General features: G+C 44.0%; 1 protein-coding gene and 1 non-coding gene across 2 annotated transcripts in view; both read left to right on the top strand.

Annotated features, from left to right (window-relative positions):
* Positions 1–14369, top strand: part of Lonrf3 (LON peptidase N-terminal domain and ring finger 3) — a 38952-nt gene extending 24583 nt beyond the window's left edge. The window contains exons 8-12 of the mRNA XM_057759423.1: positions 903–1024; positions 3158–3316; positions 5225–5387; positions 6269–6418; positions 9421–14369. Of these exons, the coding sequence (XP_057615406.1) occupies positions 903–1024; positions 3158–3316; positions 5225–5387; positions 6269–6418; positions 9421–9576 (750 nt within the window). The 3' untranslated portion in view covers positions 9577–14369. The remainder of the gene's footprint in view (positions 1–902; positions 1025–3157; positions 3317–5224; positions 5388–6268; positions 6419–9420) is intronic.
* LOC130868705 (U6 spliceosomal RNA) lies at positions 11431–11537 on the top strand. Its single transcript, XR_009056532.1, has one exon. It is a non-coding gene; the product is annotated as a U6 spliceosomal RNA (small nuclear RNA).
* Positions 14370–17710: the final 3341 nt, after the last annotated feature.

Genomic DNA, 17710 nt, shown 5'->3' with positions numbered 1-17710 from the left:
CTAGTCTTTGTCTGCTACAAAAATAAGCTTCTTCGGTGAGGGGTGAGAGCCACACTTCCCTGTGAGTGTAAGGATAAGTATTTAGAATACAATTACAAATAGATTGTATTGCTTTAGGAAAGTGGAAGTAATAAGTTCTCCTCTAAGGTTTTACTGTTTTATTAGAAGATATCTTACCATTCAATGTTTGGGCCATATTATTAAATACATACTGCACTTAGATCTCTGGGTATGCATATGGTAGGGATGTTTGGGAAGAGCAAGCTGGTGACATTCTAACCTAAGTCTGATTCTGAGTTTCAGTGATACCTAAGATGGTGACATAACCTGGCAATAAGACAACCACCTGTATTTGGCCATTAGTGTATGTGTGGTTTCTATTTTAACTAAAGTTAAGACATGGAGACTTGGCAATATCTAGGAGTCAGGCATTCGATTGGAGTGGAGGTGGGCGGGGCAACAAAAGGTACGTGAACACAGCCGTCTGGTTCTCTGGACCCTTTGTGTTTCAGCACCTCCAAGATAGAGTTCGTAAACACAAAAATACAGTGAAAAGAAAGTATGGTCCACCCTCTTTAGTTCAGACATGAACCTCTCAAATCCAAAGCTTTATGGCATCTGTGAGATTTTTCAAAAGCTTAATGCAACATTTTTTTTGTTAAAACATTTTTAATTATAAATGTTCAATTGAATATTTTTTTAGGAAAATCAAAACTCTAACATCCAAAAGATACATATATTGTGGCTGGATTAGCTTCCAAATTATGGGTCCAAATTACAACACATGCACGATTTGATTACATCTGGGCTCCATCAGACTACATCTGGGCTACACATGATTGTCTGTGGGTTTTTTTTTCGTGTGGACCGTATAATATCTCATTACCTTGATCCAATTCTAGTGCTTTCCATCAAGAAAGTATAGCAAGAACATAATAATGGAAGAACTAATAGCTAAATTCCTGCCAGAAGAACTCAGGGAACGAAAGCGCCTTCATGAAGAGGAAATGGAAGAACTTTCTAAGTATGTTCATGCATGTTTCTGGCTTCCGTTTCACGTGCTTCCGCTCACAAAAACTGACACATTTCCTAGCAGTTTCTGGTTCAATGATACTGTGTCGTTGCTAGCTTGACATGGCCATGGGGAGAATATTTGCATCGTGGAAGTCAACAAATATTACAAATTGCCCCCGCCCCATCCCTCTCAGAAGCAGTTGTTAAACATTTACCAGTATGTCTCCTAAGAAGCTCAGCGGCAAAGCACAGAGGCACCTGATGCATCTCAGCACTAGGAACTGCGTGCTATGGGCTGGACTGAGTTAATGGGCAGCTTAATCAGCAGACCTCATGAGACAACTGGGAGATGCCTTCAAGTCCTTAAGTGGGTGATGGCTGGGTAAACAGTGGTGTGAAGCCACACCTAGGGTTAAGGCCCAGTTCTAGCAGGGAGTGTGTTTCGTGGTCGTTCAGTTCCCTTGCCAGTTACTTGAAGCTGATAGCTCTTGTATTGTGGACTTATTCTGAAGACCCGAATGAGTTGCTGCACAGCAAGCACTTAATAAAAGGCAATAGTGTCTATACTCGCTGTGTATTTCCTCTGCCACACAGTATGAGAGGGGAAGGCTCGGAATGGACACATAATTGGATCTTCCAGGGCTCTGAGTGCCATGCACTTAGCAAAAAAGCAGGAAATACCAGCTAAGTCCTGCACCTCTGGCTGTTGCCCTCCTCCCGGCCCTCCCTAAGAGTTCTCACAGCGTTCTGATGGTAAACAGCTTCCTGAGGGAAAAATCACGGCTGTTTTTATGCCCTCTGGGAAGAGATCACTTTCAAACTGTGCGTCCCATTTGTCTGGATGTGCCTTCACTTCACATGTTTTTCTCAGAGACTAAAATTTTTTTTTATATTGAAACTGCTCTGTACAGTTTTATCTCGTTCCTGATCCTTCACTTAGTCTTTAACCCAGTGGTTCTCAACCTTCCTAACGCTGTGACCTTCTAATACAGTTCCTCATGACATGGGGAGCCCCAACCATAAAAATATTTTCATTGCTACTTCATAACTGCAAATTTGCTGCTGTTATAAATCATAATGCAAATACCTGCTATGCAGAGTATCTGATATGCAACCACTGTGAAAGGGCTATTTGACCCCCAAAGGGGTCGTGACCCACAGGTTGAGAATGGTTGTTTTAACCTTTCTGAGTCCTTTTTCTCAACTATCACACAAAGTTGTCCTAATAAATAGTGGTACATACTGAGGGGCTTTGTGTTTAAAGGCATCTCAGACTGAACCCCTTTCAGGATTTATACAGATGGTCTTACATTTCTTGGCCCCTTTAGATGTAGTGTCCCTGCACCGGTTTTACTGGATGCTTCAGGGAACCAGGATCTATGAAGAGCTGGCCCAGTTGGGGATTCCCCATAGAGCCATGTGCCTGAATTTTCAAGGGTATTTATTGAAAGGCAGATTCCTGCATCGCAATTCCAGAGGGAATGCATCAGTATCTCTGAAGGTGTATTGGCCCAGTCATCTAGACTTAAGGGTCCCCAATTATTCTTATGTCCATGAGCATTTGAGCATCACTGGGCTACATTGGTCTTGGCGGTCTCTTGCTGGCTACTCCTCCTAGCCGGGTCTGCTCTCAATGGTCTCTGAGAGACTTGGCAAACTTGAGACGCATGTAAGGACTTTGCAGTACTGGCCATCTGGAAAGCTAGGTGCATTTATAACGTCAGTGCTCTTCCTCATGCCTCAAACACAATGCATGAAGTGGTCCAAATGAGAGAGAGGGAGGAAAGAAAGGTAGGAGCAGCATAGTATTATGGTATTAGTATTATAATACATTATTATGTATTATCTTAGTATTATATTATGTGTTAGTATACTGTATTACTGTATTAGTATTATAATACAGTATCATGGTAATAGAGATTTGATCAACAAACTTAGAATGTGTGCAATACCAGTTTAGGCTTTCAGACTTGGATCATGGAACTTGCCTTACAGAATCAAGTGCACTTCAATGTTTCTCTATCCACCATTAAACTTTGATGACTCCTTGTGTTACTCCAAGGAAACATACTGTGACATTGACCAACCTGTTGGTTCCCTGCTCCATTGGTTTAAGATCCATCTCATCTTCTCTTCCCAACAGCTTAAATAAGAATGTGCCTATTTTTGTTTGCACCATGGCCTATCCCACTGTCCCTTGTCCCCTGCATATCTTTGAGCCTTGTTATCGCCTGATGATTCGGAGATGTATTGAGACAGGCACGAAACAGTTTGGCATGTGCCTTGGAGATCCTGTCAAAGGGTAAGTGAGGAGACCTAGGGAACAGGGAAGTTAGGTATAAAGGGATTTCTCTTTTATTTCGGAGGGCTTCTTGCGGTGGGTTCAACCAATTTTGTGAGGTTAGCCAGCTCAGAACACCCAAACATCTGTGAGGATCACGTTCCCTCTGATACCTACTTTCTGTTTTGAGTAACCCTGGAGGTAATCTTTCATTAAGCAGGTTCCATACAATGCAAAACTTGTCTTGTAGGCTAGGGCTGTAGCTCAGCTTGCCTGTCCGTCACAAAGCCTGGGAATCTATCCTCCACATTACATAAAGCTGGAGTGCTGCACACTCACAATCTAATAGTAGTGAGTTGGAGACAAGATAAAACAAAGTTTAAGGTCACCCTTGACTACATGCGAAGTCCACAATACGCGAGAGCCTGTCTCAAATACAAGCGAAACCCAGAAACACACAAACAAAATTGTCGTGTACAAAGTGTTAGCCCTACAGCTAAGCCACCCACTTTAATATTTGAGTGATGGCCTTGGAGTTACCTTTGATGTTGGGCAAATCATTTAGCCTTTCTGTCTCCACTTTCTTTGTGTGTTAAGTGGGCATGATGGTATGCCTACCTAGCTAGTCTTGCTTATTGGGAGAGCTGATGGGCCCCAAGCATTAAACAAGGTTCCTATCCAAATAAGTCCATTGGGGATACTGTAATATAATGTTGTATAGTAAGTAATTTATAAGCAATAGGGTTTTTTTTTTTTGAGCCAGGGTTTCATACTGTAACCTAAGGTGACCTGGAACTCACTGTATAGCCCAGACTTGCCTCAAACTCATGGCAATCCTGCTTCAGCCTCCCCAGCATTAGGATTCCAGGTGTGAGCCACCACAGGCAATAGACATTTATGCCTACAGTTATCAAGGCTGTGATGCCTACAACCAATGTGCCAGCATCTGATAACAGTAATCTTTTTTTGTTATGAATCCAGAGCCTAGGTAGGTGTCTTAGTTAGGGTTTCTGTTGCTGTGCAGAGACACCATGACCATGGCAACTCCTATAAAGGAAAACATTCAATGGGGGTGGCTCGCGTACAGTTCAGAGGTTCAGTCCATTATGGTCATGAAGGGGCATGACAGCAAACAGGCAGACATCTTGGTCAGAAGGCAACAGGAAATAGACTCAGACACTGGGTAATATCCTCAGTATAGGAGACCTCAAAGTCCACCTCCACATTGCCACACTTCCTCCAACAAGGCCATACCTACTCCAACAAAGCCACACCTCCCAATAGTGCCATTCCATATGAGCTTAGGAGGGCCATCATTGCATTCAAACTACCACAGAAGGTATTCTACCATTGAACTATATCCTAAGCCTATTTTATTTCATTTAAGACCAGGTAGGACTAAGTTGCCTAAGCCAGCCTCAAATTTGTGGTTCACCTGCCAACAGCCTCTTTTGTGGCTAGGACTATCATTATATGCTCTCATGTCCAGGATGTGATAAGAGCTTGGTAGAAAGACAAGGAGGAAGGGAGAGAAGGGAAGTCCAACCCCCCTCTTGCTAATGAACACACTCTTGCAGTAATTAATCCACGCATATGGGCCATGCCTTCAAGGCCTGATCACTTCTTAAAGGTCCTGCCTCCTCTTAATAGTGTTAAAATGGCAATTCAATTTCAACACAAACTTTTGAGAGGGACAAACATTGAAACCAAAGCACTGCACATAGTATGCAATCAACAAATGAGAGTCAGCTTACCATTCTGTTCAGATCTTTTCTCCTCACAGGTGCTGTCTGACATATAGCTGCAGTTGTAGATCAGGGCAAAGAAGTCCTCTAGCAAACAGTCCAGGGTGCTAGGCATGGTGGTCTAGGCCAAGGACAGCAGAGCTCATCAACAATCCACTCTCTTGACTTGATTCTCAATAACCAGCTTTGCAGAATACGGCTGCATGTTAGAAATCAGAAATGTCCAGTTCTTTGCTGATGGCCGATCGGTGGTTGACAGCATAGGCAAGAGGCGCTTCAAGGTGCTTAATCAGGGCCAGCGGGATGGCTACAACACAGCTGATATTGAATACATTGAAGATCAAAAGGTAAGGGTAGCCAGGGTCAAGAAACCTAAAAGCCAAATTATTATTGTAGCTTGGTATACAAAGATAATTGTGAAGGGGTTTCTCAGAATTGGACTGGGGCCTTGGGATTTCTCACCAAATTGGTCCTAGATGAATGCCACTGGATAGCTGCCCACCTGCATCCAAAGCCCTCCCTCCCCCTTTCCCTCCTTTTGGGGGCTCGGTTTAGAATGGGGTGTACACATAAGCATTTTAACTACAGATTGATTTTTATTTTCCAGTGCATTTCTTTTGAGATTATTGTAGATTCCAATAGAAATTCATTTTTAAAATGTCCAACCTGCCTAAGAACTGTCTTCCTACCTCAGAGTCATTCAGCATCCCCAAAAGTAAAAGCAAAATGTCATATGCCCTGAGCCAAGGGGTAGAGGAAGAGGTCAGTAATCCCATGCTCATTTATATAACTTAGGTTGTAGATTGATGCATGATGAATGGATAAATTCATTTGGCCTTGAGGATGTACTGAGGCACAGATACAGTCGTATCTCCCTTCCCAGTGAGTAGGGAAGAAAAGGACATAAAGATGGAAGGGACAGAGGCGTAAAGCAGCCCAGTGCACTTTACTCATATGCCTTCACCTGGGCTAGCTCAAGCTTCCCGCTGCTGTCTCTCTGCCTGCTGTTTCGGGCATTTTTCTCAGTTAAAACTTTCCTGCTCTCTCTGCCATATTCGTACCCCATCCAGCATCTGGCTGCTGGGTGTTTCACATCTGACTGAGGAGAGAGCCAGAAGGGGAAAGGAAAGGCAGGTCAAAATTTCAAAAGAGGGTCGGGTGTCCGAAAGCAACTGTGAGGTGGGTGGGGAAGGCAGAGACTGCCTCACTTGCATTTTGATGTTTGCAGGTTCAGGGAGAAGACCGTGCCGAACTCATGGGACTGCATAACTGTGTGTATGAGCAAGCTTCCTCGTGGTTTCATTCGCTCAAAACATCGCTCAAGAATCGGATACTAAATCATTTTGGTCCGATGCCAGAGAAAGATGAAGATCCCCAGGTATACACGAATATCTGTTCAGAACAGGTTGCCCTACCAGGTGGGACATTCCAGGCTTTGTAACTAGATGGGTGTGGAGTTAGCATCCAATATAGTCTTGTGTGGCTAGGTAGTGAGCATGACAGGTAGGACCAAAAGGATCCTGAGTCAGAATTGGCTTTATAAAGGTAAGTAGTAGGAACTTGGAACTAAGACAAATATTGAGACATAGGTGAGGTGAGAGGAAGGGAGCAGCCACACTACCGACAGGAGAACCTTCGATGGGAGTCCAGACCCACCGCCATGGTAATGTTAGGTGACAGGGACACATGTAACAGCCAGGGAGTAAGAGAGATGAAAACTAAGGTTGCGCCTCTAGCTGGCTTCATGTCCCCTTTTCTAGTCCTGCAAGAGCTAGGAGGTAGGATCACCTATGCTGCAAGAGTCCAGCTGCAGAATCCTTCATAGCTGGTCCATCGATATGTAACCCTGCGAGTCTAGACCCTTGCCATTGTTCCTAGCTTGAGCAGGTCCTGAGAAAGCTGGCCCCAGGACATAGTTCCTTAGGTTCTACTGGATTGCTCTTCTTCCTTGAGGCCCGGGTCTCTACAAGCTCAGGCTGCAGATCTAGAGTTCACTAGGAATGTGGGGAGAATTCCGTTTCCCCACAATTTGCCTGCCTTGTTTCAATCAGGCAGTGTTTGTGGGGACTTCCAGTTTGGAGAAGAGACGGCCTAAGCTGAACTATTCTCTTAATGCTGCCTTTCCCTATATGCTAAGCTGGCTGCCCCCACGGAATCACTCCTGGAACCTCTCTGATTTCTTTTCTAACGTATGCTTCCTGATTCTATCGCCATAGAAAAATCTGAATATATATACATACTCTGACTTTTCTGCCTACCTTTCTGACAGTGTGGCTTTGGGTAAATCTCTTTCCCCTTTCTCAACTTTTCTCTAAAATCAGAGGGGATCATTAAGAGTCTGACGTTCCTCCTCTTCCTTCATTCTGAGACCTCAAAACACATGTCTGCTCCCTAATGGGCTGAACTGGCTTGCTTCCTGCAGCTCACAGAGTGGCTCTTCTCCCTCTGTATAACGGCATCCCTCGCATGTTCTAAAGAGAGCAAGGGCAGCAAGTGCTTTCTGGTGACCCAGCTCTTGGCTATGGTGATTTAAGAGGTCAGCGTAACTCGGAACAAGGTCATGTTCGAGCTTAATGTTCCTCTTCACCTGCTGGGGAACATTCTCTGCCAGTCAGGCAAAAGATACAGAATAACAGTGCTAAGCACATCTTCCACAGGAGAAAGCACAGGTGCCTCGGTGTGATTCATAAGGCCATAATGACATGGCAAGTCCGAATCATTTCCTTTCTTATTAGTTTTGTTATCACGTTGCCTTGGTGGTAGCGGCGGCAGCAAAAACTCATCCAGTTTGCTGTATCTAATCCTGCAACCCCAAGCAATTCCACGAATAAGAATTTCGCACCTCGGTGGGAGGTTTCTTAGAAACAGCAATGGTATTAACATCAGCTTAAGTCTCCGCCTGGTGATCCTGGGAAAGAAAGCTCAGAATAGCAATCTGGTATCCAAAAGTGATTGTAACAGAAAATAGATTGCAGACTACAGTGAGGTACACACACACACACACACACACACACACAGACAGAGACAGAGGAGAGACAGATGGGGGTGTCCCAATGAAGCTAGAGGTACAGAAAAACCAAGCCTTCAGGGACATTCAGGGAGAAACCCACACAGCATTTGGAGTCAAATAACCTCATATGGAGGGAGCGAGACCAGCAAGCGCTTCTCTATGAGCCGAAGCTGACTCGTTCTGAAAGTTGTGGGAAGAAAATTCATTTGAGGCTTAGTAATAAATGTCTAGGATGTGCGCTCAGGAAGCTGATGACAAAGAGAATGTCGGTGAAGGATTGGTAAGGGAGGAAACCCCGAAGGTTAACAGGAATGTATTTTCTAATTGAAATGTTTGCTTGCTATTCTTTGAAACTGGAAATCATAGCTCTTGGTTTCAAGGGAGAAGGTAGCTACGGTTCTGTTTGTGACATGGTATATTTAGACTACAGCCGTCCACCAAAGTAAGAAAATGATGGGTGTTAAGCCATCATGCCAAGCCCAAAGAGTCCTAGGATTAAAGGCCTGAATTCTAAATGGATAAGTCCAAAGGGTCTTCTGAATGAAAGAGAGAAAATAGTTGGTACTCCAGAGCTTGTAAAACCACGCTGCTTAGGAAGCACAGAGTATGTGGTAAGATCCTGGTTTGCTTGGTTTAACAAGTACTAAAAGAGACTGCAGTTCCAATGAGAGAGAAGGCCCCAGTCTTGGAGGACTAAGACAGTTCTATTTCAAGAGAGCATCCAGGACCCAGCCTCTTCCATCACAGGGCTGTGCCATCTCTACAGAGTTTTTTCTTGACTGAAGAAGACTGGCCATCACCATGTCTTCAATCTTGCTAGAGAAAGGGGGAGAGGCTGGAGAGATGCCTCAGACGTTAAGAGCATGGGCTGTTCTTGATGGCCCAGGTTTAATTCCTAGTACCCACACAGGGGCTCACAGCCACCAGCCCAAGGGAATCAGGTGCCCTCTTCCAGCCTCTGTGGTGCACAGACATACATGCAGACAAGACCCCATACACATAAAATAACAAAACTTTAAAAAAAGAAAATGAAAAAGGAAAGAAATATGGAGACAAAGGTAGTCAGAGCCCGCATGCTCTTTTCCCAGAGCACGACCCAGAACTTACCACTTCTCTTTAGCCACAGTTTTGTCTATGGCCTCACCTAGCCACAAGGGAGACCAGGAAACAATAGTGTCCCCTAGCCGCTGCCACCATGTGGCTGTGGGCTCAGCTGAAATGAACAAGGAGCAAATGAAGTGATGGAAGCTCTCAGCAGTCTCGGCCACACACCTAAGTGGGTCCATGTGGGGTGTTTACTTTATGCGTGAGGATTTGTGTTTGTGGACTGCACGGTAGTAGGATCAATGAACTGTGTTTCTTTGTTGCAGGTTAATCCGAACGGTCCAGCCTGGTGCTGGTGGACACTAGCGGTTCTTCCCCTGGAAAGCAGAGCTCAGCTCCCCTTCCTAGCAATGAAGTCCCTAAAGGATAGACTGAATGGTATTCGGCGAATCCTGGCCTTCATAGCCAGAAACCAAAATTAGGGGGAGCAGACTGGGGAGGAGGCATTTCCACCCTCTCCACTGCCCTGGGGTGATGTTCTCATATCAGATATCTAGTTGTAATAACACGTTAACAGAAGAGAGTATCCTTGAGAGATGTTGCTCTGCGTTTTGACCACACAGAAGTTGAGTAGGAAGACCGAAAGGATGTGACATGTTTGACTTTCTGTCTTGAGATGCTTTTTGACACTAACAGCCAGAGGTGTGGAAGAGGCCAGTAAAAGTCGCTGTTTAGCGTCAGTTTTTCTAAACGTAGGACAGGCCATGTCTGTCGTAGCTGAGTGACTGTGTGGTTGGAATGGGAAGCGGATGCAGGCGTCACTGTGTTCTTTCACTGACTTGAGGTCTCATTTCAAATGGTTCAGGTTTTATAGAGCATTGTGTAAAATAATGTTCATACTTCTTTCTGTTTTAATAATTTATTTTTTGCACTACTGTATCCTTTTTCTACATGTACGTTTGTAACTATTTAAGTTTACGTTACTGAGAAGTCCATTGCTTTATTTATTGAAGTGGTTGACTGTATGTAGGGGATTAACAGTACTAAACATGTGCCATGTTCTTTCTTTACGTTTTGCTGAAGTAATCCTAGTTCTTGTCTATTCTAGTGGACTAAGTTTCAAAGAATTTCAGAAGGATTCTGAGGTGGTTTCTCTTCACAGATTCCACTCTTTCGGTTTAAGTGATAGAAAATACTTGATTTGGCTTAAGTTGTGGCGTGTGTAAGAGTGAAGTGAAAGGGTACATTTTGTGGGTGTCATGCAGAACAAGACTGAAAGGATTATTCAGAAACAGAGAGATAAATTAGAAGTGTCTTTTATTACAACCTTTTAGAGGTATTTGTTTCAGGCAATCTGATGACAAGTGTATTAATTTCTCCCCAGTTCGGTTAAGGATAAGATTGATATTTACCGGGTGTTTCAGAGCGAATGGCATCAAGACCCGTACCAGCACCTGCTGGAATACTCGAGGGGCTATTCCATCTTCAAATGGTAAAGAAATCAGATAGGTTAGAGCCCACTTTTAAATCTCTATAAAAGAACAGAGAATGAATCTACGATTTTATGTAAACACTGCCTTCCCTCTTGGTAACAATGGACCAAAGATTTCAGTGGGAAAAAGATTTTCATGGGGAGAAAAGAAGGGGAAAGGGTAGGATAGCATTGTTTAGCTTGATTACTGCTAGTTTGAGTCCTTTAGTGTTAGAGAAAGCTGAAAAACAGTGTGGACGTGTTTTAAAAGCAGAGAAGAAAATTAGAGCCAGGAAAAAGAAATTGTCACATTTCTTTCTTGTGCAAACTACTCCCAGGTGATTTTGGACAGCTATGGTGTGTTATTCACGTGTAGCCCCTCCATTCTGTTAGCAGGACACAGAGAGAGAGAGACTCAATGATCAGTCTGGGTTCCTCTGTAACCACCAGTGGGGTTTTTGAGTGTGTGAGAGAGGTGGTCTCCAGATGCTGTCAAAGAGACTCATGTAAGCAGAAGGTACATGAGTCATCATCTGCACTTGCTTATCTAGGCTGTACTGTCAGAGCGTCATCAGCTCAGCTTTGATGTTTGGAATAATCTGGGCGAGTGGAGAATGCAAATGTATGGAATGAAAATGCAGAGTTAAGTCTAGAGGGTTCTGAGAGCGGGAAATGAAGATGCTTTACCCTCCCGCCTGACACCCAACTATATGGCCATGGCGAAGTCCTAGTATGATTGTTTTCTGTCCTGCAGTGCAAACACAGCAGAGAAAAAGATCAAAAGCCTCTCCACGTATTACACGTGGTACTTTGGCATTAATTTAACTGGCACTGAGCCCCAGTTTCCTCATACGAAATGGTACTGGCGCTCACTTCAGCCGCACAGATACTAAAATTGGAATGGCACAGAGAAGATTATCACAGCCCCTTTGTGAGGATAGCATGCAGATTTGGATAGTATTCTGTATTTTGTATTAAAAGATGGAATGGTGGTGAAGTTAATAGCATTTAGGTTTCTTAGGAACATTAAATTCGACATGTCAGAAATTACTTAGCACAGTGCCTTGATGATGAGAGAGACAAACTCTGTCACCAGCCATGTCAGACACTGTCATCAGTAGTCTACAGTTACGTGAAGCCCTGCCTTTACTGGCTGTTCTCATTTACAGCCACGTTAACCTCAGTGGGGAAAGTTCAAACCACTGATTCTTGGATCACAGCTTGATGGTTTGCAAGTAACTCCTACTGGGGGTGAAACTAGGAAAGCCAGGCTGGGGATATGGCTCAGTCGCTTGTGTTTGCCTTACCTGCATGGGTCACTGGGTTCTAGCTCCAGTACTGTAGAAATAGAAGAAACGTAGATAAAACGAAAGGACTGGAGAACAAAAGAGTATTAGCGGTAGGGACTAATTTCTATGTCAAGAAAATAGCTCCCATCTTAATAAGGCCGAAAAAGCAATCCTGTATTTGGGGGAATCTACAATTCATGATAGAATGGAAACCTTAAGTTTTAGCTCTATGAGCATGACCACACCATCCTTCCCCATTCTTCAAAATGTGTTGAGAATTTTAGCTATAAATAGATTTCACCATCTATAGGTTTTGCACATAGCTAATTGTATTTCATTATGCTCTCCCAAATAACAGGCTCTACAATAGTGTGTTGAGAACCTACCATGTACCAGGTACTAAACTGAGTGATATCATTCACCTGAATACATGGAATAACCTTTAGACAGCGTTGTTAAGCAACATATATGGAGAAGGAAACAGGCTCAGCAATTTTAAAGAATATGCCTATGTAGCATGTTCATTCAATGAGTGGCCAAGCTTGATTCTTTGCCTATCACATGGCAGATCTTTCAATGTTTTGAACAGTTTGTTACACGTTTTATTCAATAGACATGGCAGTCAAATCACAAACTACCTTACGAGCTCAAAATGAGAAGTGCTCAACACATCTCTTGTTAGTCTAAGGGAAAGAGGAAGTTTGGCTCCTTAATGGAAGCTAAGTTGAGGTACCCATTGGTAAGAGGGTAGCCTATCTGAGCACATGGAAATCTTGGCTGGGCTGCATAGCATGTTCCTCTGAGCAGCCTGAATCCATGTTGGGTTAATTCTCCAGTCAGCTTTTGTTTCAGTGATGGCGGGAAGCAGCAGCGTAGGCTTTAACTTTCTTGGCGATGTGCGTGAGAGGGATAATCAGTTGAACTTGACCATCTTTAGCGCTTGCAGATTGGTTCTGCTTCTAAGTCTCGGCTGGAAGGACAAGATTCCCCCCTTGTAGACAGTGCCACTTTCTTGGGTTAGTCCTCCTTTCTAGTGTGGCCGACCCAGTCCTTTCCCCATAAACTATTTACTTTGTGTGTATGTACATGTGTATGTCTCTGTGTGTGTGTGTGTTTGTGTGTGCGTATGCACACACATACACTAGGTAGCAAGCAGACCTTATGCCTTTCTGCTTTGTACCGTACCACTGCTGCTAGCTAAAAACCAGCAAAATGTAGAAAGTGAAAAATGAAGAAACTACTTTTCCGTAGATAATTTGAAGAAAATGGTGTTTGCTCCTCACTTTTGGGGACATAGAACTATTCCAAAAGCTTGCCTTCCTGAAGGTCAGCTGCTTCAAGTTCAATGCTGCCTCAATAGCAGAGTTGAGTCATGGCACATGTGACGCTGCCATCTCTGCCTGTGGAGCTGACCTGGGTTCAGAGAATCCCCTGTGACTAGCCACAAAAGCCTCAGAACTCCCATGCCTGGGTCACTGCACCCAGAGGTCTCTTACAGCCAACAGGTCATGTCTTGTTGATGGACTGCAACCCAGCGGGGCCTGCATTTCCTGTGCCAACTCCATTTCCGCCTTGTGAATTTGAACTGTCGATTCATTCCTTGGGTTGCAAACTTGTTGACTGTGTGTCCATTTCTACTCATTAAAGTAGACGTGAGCAGGCGGGAAGCCCATTCTAGGGCCTAAGGAATGAGATTTTGATTCTGGATGGAAGACAGCTCTGAAAAGCAACCAGGGCATGGGCTTTGCTTTCTGGCATTTCTCGTGTACAGAGAGCAGGAAGGGAAAGGAGCCATGCACAGTGTATACATCCAGTTCCTTTTAGAATGGTAGAAGCCGCCCACTCCACTGCTTAACTACTCGATGCTCTGGACTTTACTCATCCACAGGTGAAACAAAGAACTTTTCACTTAGAAGTGGGTGTGCCCAAGCATGTTAAGTTAACCTCCGGAGAGAACTGCCTGGAACCGCTGTTCCTGGTGTCTCTTTCAAGCTTTGGCTTCACGACCTTGTAGCATTTAAAAACTGTTCGCAGCCACAAATGTGATTAACAGAAGTTTACACTGCAACACTGTACCTTGTGCATTATTTGAAAAGTCCGCTGACATTCATCCGTTGTTCAAGTGATGAAGACAACCCGGGAGATACAAAGAAGAGCCAATAGCTCAGCGTGCCACCATCGGCCGATGTTAGATAAACGAGTCTCATTATTGTATGCAGTTCTCTGTGATGCCGGGATTAAAACATGAGGCCGCTTAAACAGTGGCAAGTGTGTGTGTGTGTGTGTGTATTTGGTTTCCACTTGTTTGTTAAGCAACCATTTGACTTTTGCACAGAGTTGAAGGGAAATTAAGATAACGCTCCCTCCCCACCGACGCTATTCAACTACCTCTATATGCCTGGTTTCGTTTTAGGCGTTCCCTTCTTCTAAATCCGCACATAGTTTCAGCTCATCTGTTGTAATCGCAATGTGATGCAGCCAGTCTGTGTGAAAATTGTTTGTTCATTAAACAAAAGTTTCCTGTTGTCTCTGTGTCAAAGTGTATTCTCTCCTAGAAAAATAATTAATGGGCTCGAATGGGCCTGGTGATACAGGAGCGCAGTCCCAGTTACAGGGGAACCTGAGGCAAGGGGATTGCAAGTTCATCACCGACCTAGGGAATGTAGACCTTGTCGCAAGAATTAAAAACTGGCCTTAGTTGTGCAGGCCTGTAATCCCAGCTGCATTGGAGGGCGGGGCAGAATGGTTGTAAGGCCAAGGCCTGCATGGGTTACAGAGTGAGTTCGAGGCCAACCTGAACAATTCCATGAGATCTTGTTTCCTAAATAAGTAAATAATATATAAATAAATACCATAAGAAAGGATTGGAGATACAGCTCAGGCAGAACACTTGCCTAGCATACAGAAGGCCCTGGTTTCCATTCCCATTCCCACAGAAATATCAAAAAGAGAGAGCAGTGACCGGCTGCTTTCAGTAGCCCCAGAAAAGAGGCATGTACCCTGTCCTCCTATTGGCGGTAACATATTTTGATGACAAGACCCTTTAAAGAACTGGGTATGTGGCTCCGTGGTAGTTCACTTGCCTAGCGTGAGCGAGGTCCTTAATTCAATCCACAGCAATACAAATGAAAACATTTCTTCATGGTACCAAGACTGCGCCCCAGCAGCAAACACTTGCATATATGGCAACGAGGCAGGTGTGAACAGATTGTCATGACTAATATGTTCTGAAACACTGGCTATAAATTGAGTGTCTTTTAAATACAAAACAAAAGCACTGGAAAGGTTGGCTTATATTTAACAACGTATTTTTGAAGCATTTTTCTTTCTCCCTTTCCAGCCATCCTTGCTTTTGTATTTACCAAAGAGAATCTTTTGAACATCACTTTTACTCTTTAATAAGTCCGTAGATGAATCCAGTGTAGTTTGACCCTATCCATCCCGTACGCCCCGCCCCTTTTCTAACTTCTCCTGGACCTCCCCTGGCATGTTTCCCTTCCACCTGCAAACCTGGACCCCTTGTTTTCTCGAACCCACTGAGTGGAATGAGTGCTGCCTGGATGTGTAGAGGTGTGGGGCCATTCCCTGAGGCATGGGGAACATACCAGGGATCACACATCCAAAGAAAAAGGCATCTTTCTCCTCTAGTAGTCAGTAGTCCCTCAGCTAAGGGTTTAAGCATTTTCCAATTATCTATCTAGCTTCCTTGTAAATAAAACATTCCTGTATCGTGGTTGAGTCAAGCAGATCACCTACCTGCTGTTTCATCACTAGTGCTGCCATGGAAGAAGGCAAGACTTTTTGTTACCTTATCATCCAATGGCTAATATGTTTGATGAATTTTTTTATCTTTTTAAATTTTTTTACGTTTAAGCTTTTTAAATTTTCATTGAGTGGTTTACCAAGAAGATCTTAAAGGGAGCTGAGGAGATGAGCTGAGGGGGTAAAGGCACTTTGCTGCCGAGTATGATGACCTGAGTTCAGTCCCTGGAATGTACATGGAAAACACACGCACGCACGCACGCAAGTACACATGCACGCACGCACACACACATGCACTAGCTAAATAGATATAAAAATGATTTTTTTAAAAAAAATAATAGCTTAGGGAAGGATGGGAGGGTGTGTGGAGGGAGTGGGAGGAGGGGAGTGAGAATTTGGATTGATATTTTTTTGAAGTAATAAAACAATAATGTAAAAAAGAATAGCTTAAACCTGGCGGTAGTAGCGCACACCTTTAATCCCAGCACTCAAGAGGCAGAGTCAGGCAGATCTCTGTGAGTTTGAGGCCAATCTGGTCTACAGAGCTAGTTCCAGGACAGCCAGGATTGTTACACAGAGAAACCCTGTCTCGGGGAGGGGGAGAATAGCTTAAAGGCAAAGCCAAATCATGAAGCAGTTTTATGGCACCGAGGATAGAACCTGAGTCCCACAAGCCCCAAACGAGTGCTGTGCCACTGAGCTCCAGACTCAGCCTAGCAGCAACTGAATGATAGGAAAACTGATAAAACTCTCTGGGCCATTGTGTGATATTAACCAAACTGGCCCCAGCAAGAGAGCTCCAGCAATGCGTCCCAATTTTTTTATGCGGTGCTGATTTGTGTGTTGTGCAAGAACAGAATTTATGAAACTTCTATTTTACCATTGGAAAAAGGACACAAGAGTGAAACAGTTTAAAAACGGACAGAAGCCAGGGATGTGGCTCAGTTGGTAGAGTGCTTGCCTAACCTGTAGAAGGCCTAGGCTCGCTCAGCAGAACTACATAACTTCAGCATGGCACGCCTGGGAACTGGTAGCAGGAGGATTAGAAGTTTAAGGTCATTTCCCTTACGTAACTATTTCAAGACAAGCCTGGGATTCTCAAGACTTTAAAAACAAACAGAGAGAGGGAGGGAGGCAGGGAGGGAGGGAGGGAGGGAGGGAGGGAGGGAGGGAGGGAGGGAGGGAGGAAAGACTGAAAAACTGAACTGAAAGATTGGGATATAGTTTAGTGACAGGCTGTTTGTTTAGTATGTACAAGGCCATGGGTTCAATTACAGTTACCAGTAAAGAAAAAAAATTATTAATAATCCAGGTTCACTGTCACACCCCTGTAATGCCCACTAGAAAGGCCCAAAAAGGATGATTTTGAGTTCAAGGCCACTTTGAAAAATATGAGAACCCTTCTCTCAAAACAATAAATATGAAGTAGAGAATCACATAAAATAGAAAGACAAGCATGTTGGCACACACCTATGATATCACTTACTCAGGAGGCCTGACATATGGGGATCTTGGGTTCAAGGCTAGCCAGGGCAACATAGATCCACTCTTAGAAATGATAAAATAAAATGATGGGAAAACTCTATCTACTTCAGTCCAAGTTTGTTTGTTCTAACAAGACCCATGGAGTAATTGAGAAAAATCAGAATTTTTGACCAGTTAAGGCCCAGAAGGAATGGTTGTCTGTGTTGAACTGTGCTGCTATTCTGTGTCCAATCTGACCGTCTGTCTTCTCAGGAGACACACTACACTTAAGCCAAAAGCTCAAGTTCCCTTTCCAAGTCAGTTTTTGCCCCCAGCCTGGCTGCATAGCTTGCTCTCTAGAGAACTGGATTGGGCTATCTTTAAAGAAAGCTAGTCCCTATCTGGAGTTGCTCCAGAGCCTCAAGTAAACCCACAGCTCTCAGTTTCTGCTTCCTCCCCTTGGATCCATTCTGGCTCCTTTGAGTTTTCCAGGGCTAAGTATGGTTCCCTAGAAAGTTCTCCCAGTGACAAAATGAAGGTCTAGGAAGTGGAGAAATGTGCCTTTTAAACTCATGGGTTCCCCAAATCCACGACACCACCTTCTTACATTTTGATTTCTTCATACCCAGG

The sequence above is a fragment of the Chionomys nivalis genome, chromosome X (genome assembly GCF_950005125.1).
Source record: "Chionomys nivalis chromosome X, mChiNiv1.1, whole genome shotgun sequence".
In the NCBI taxonomy this organism is placed as follows: domain Eukaryota; kingdom Metazoa; phylum Chordata; class Mammalia; order Rodentia; family Cricetidae; genus Chionomys; species Chionomys nivalis.
The sequence above is the reverse complement of the archived record's forward strand: the minus strand, read 5'-3'. Positions and strand labels throughout refer to the sequence as shown.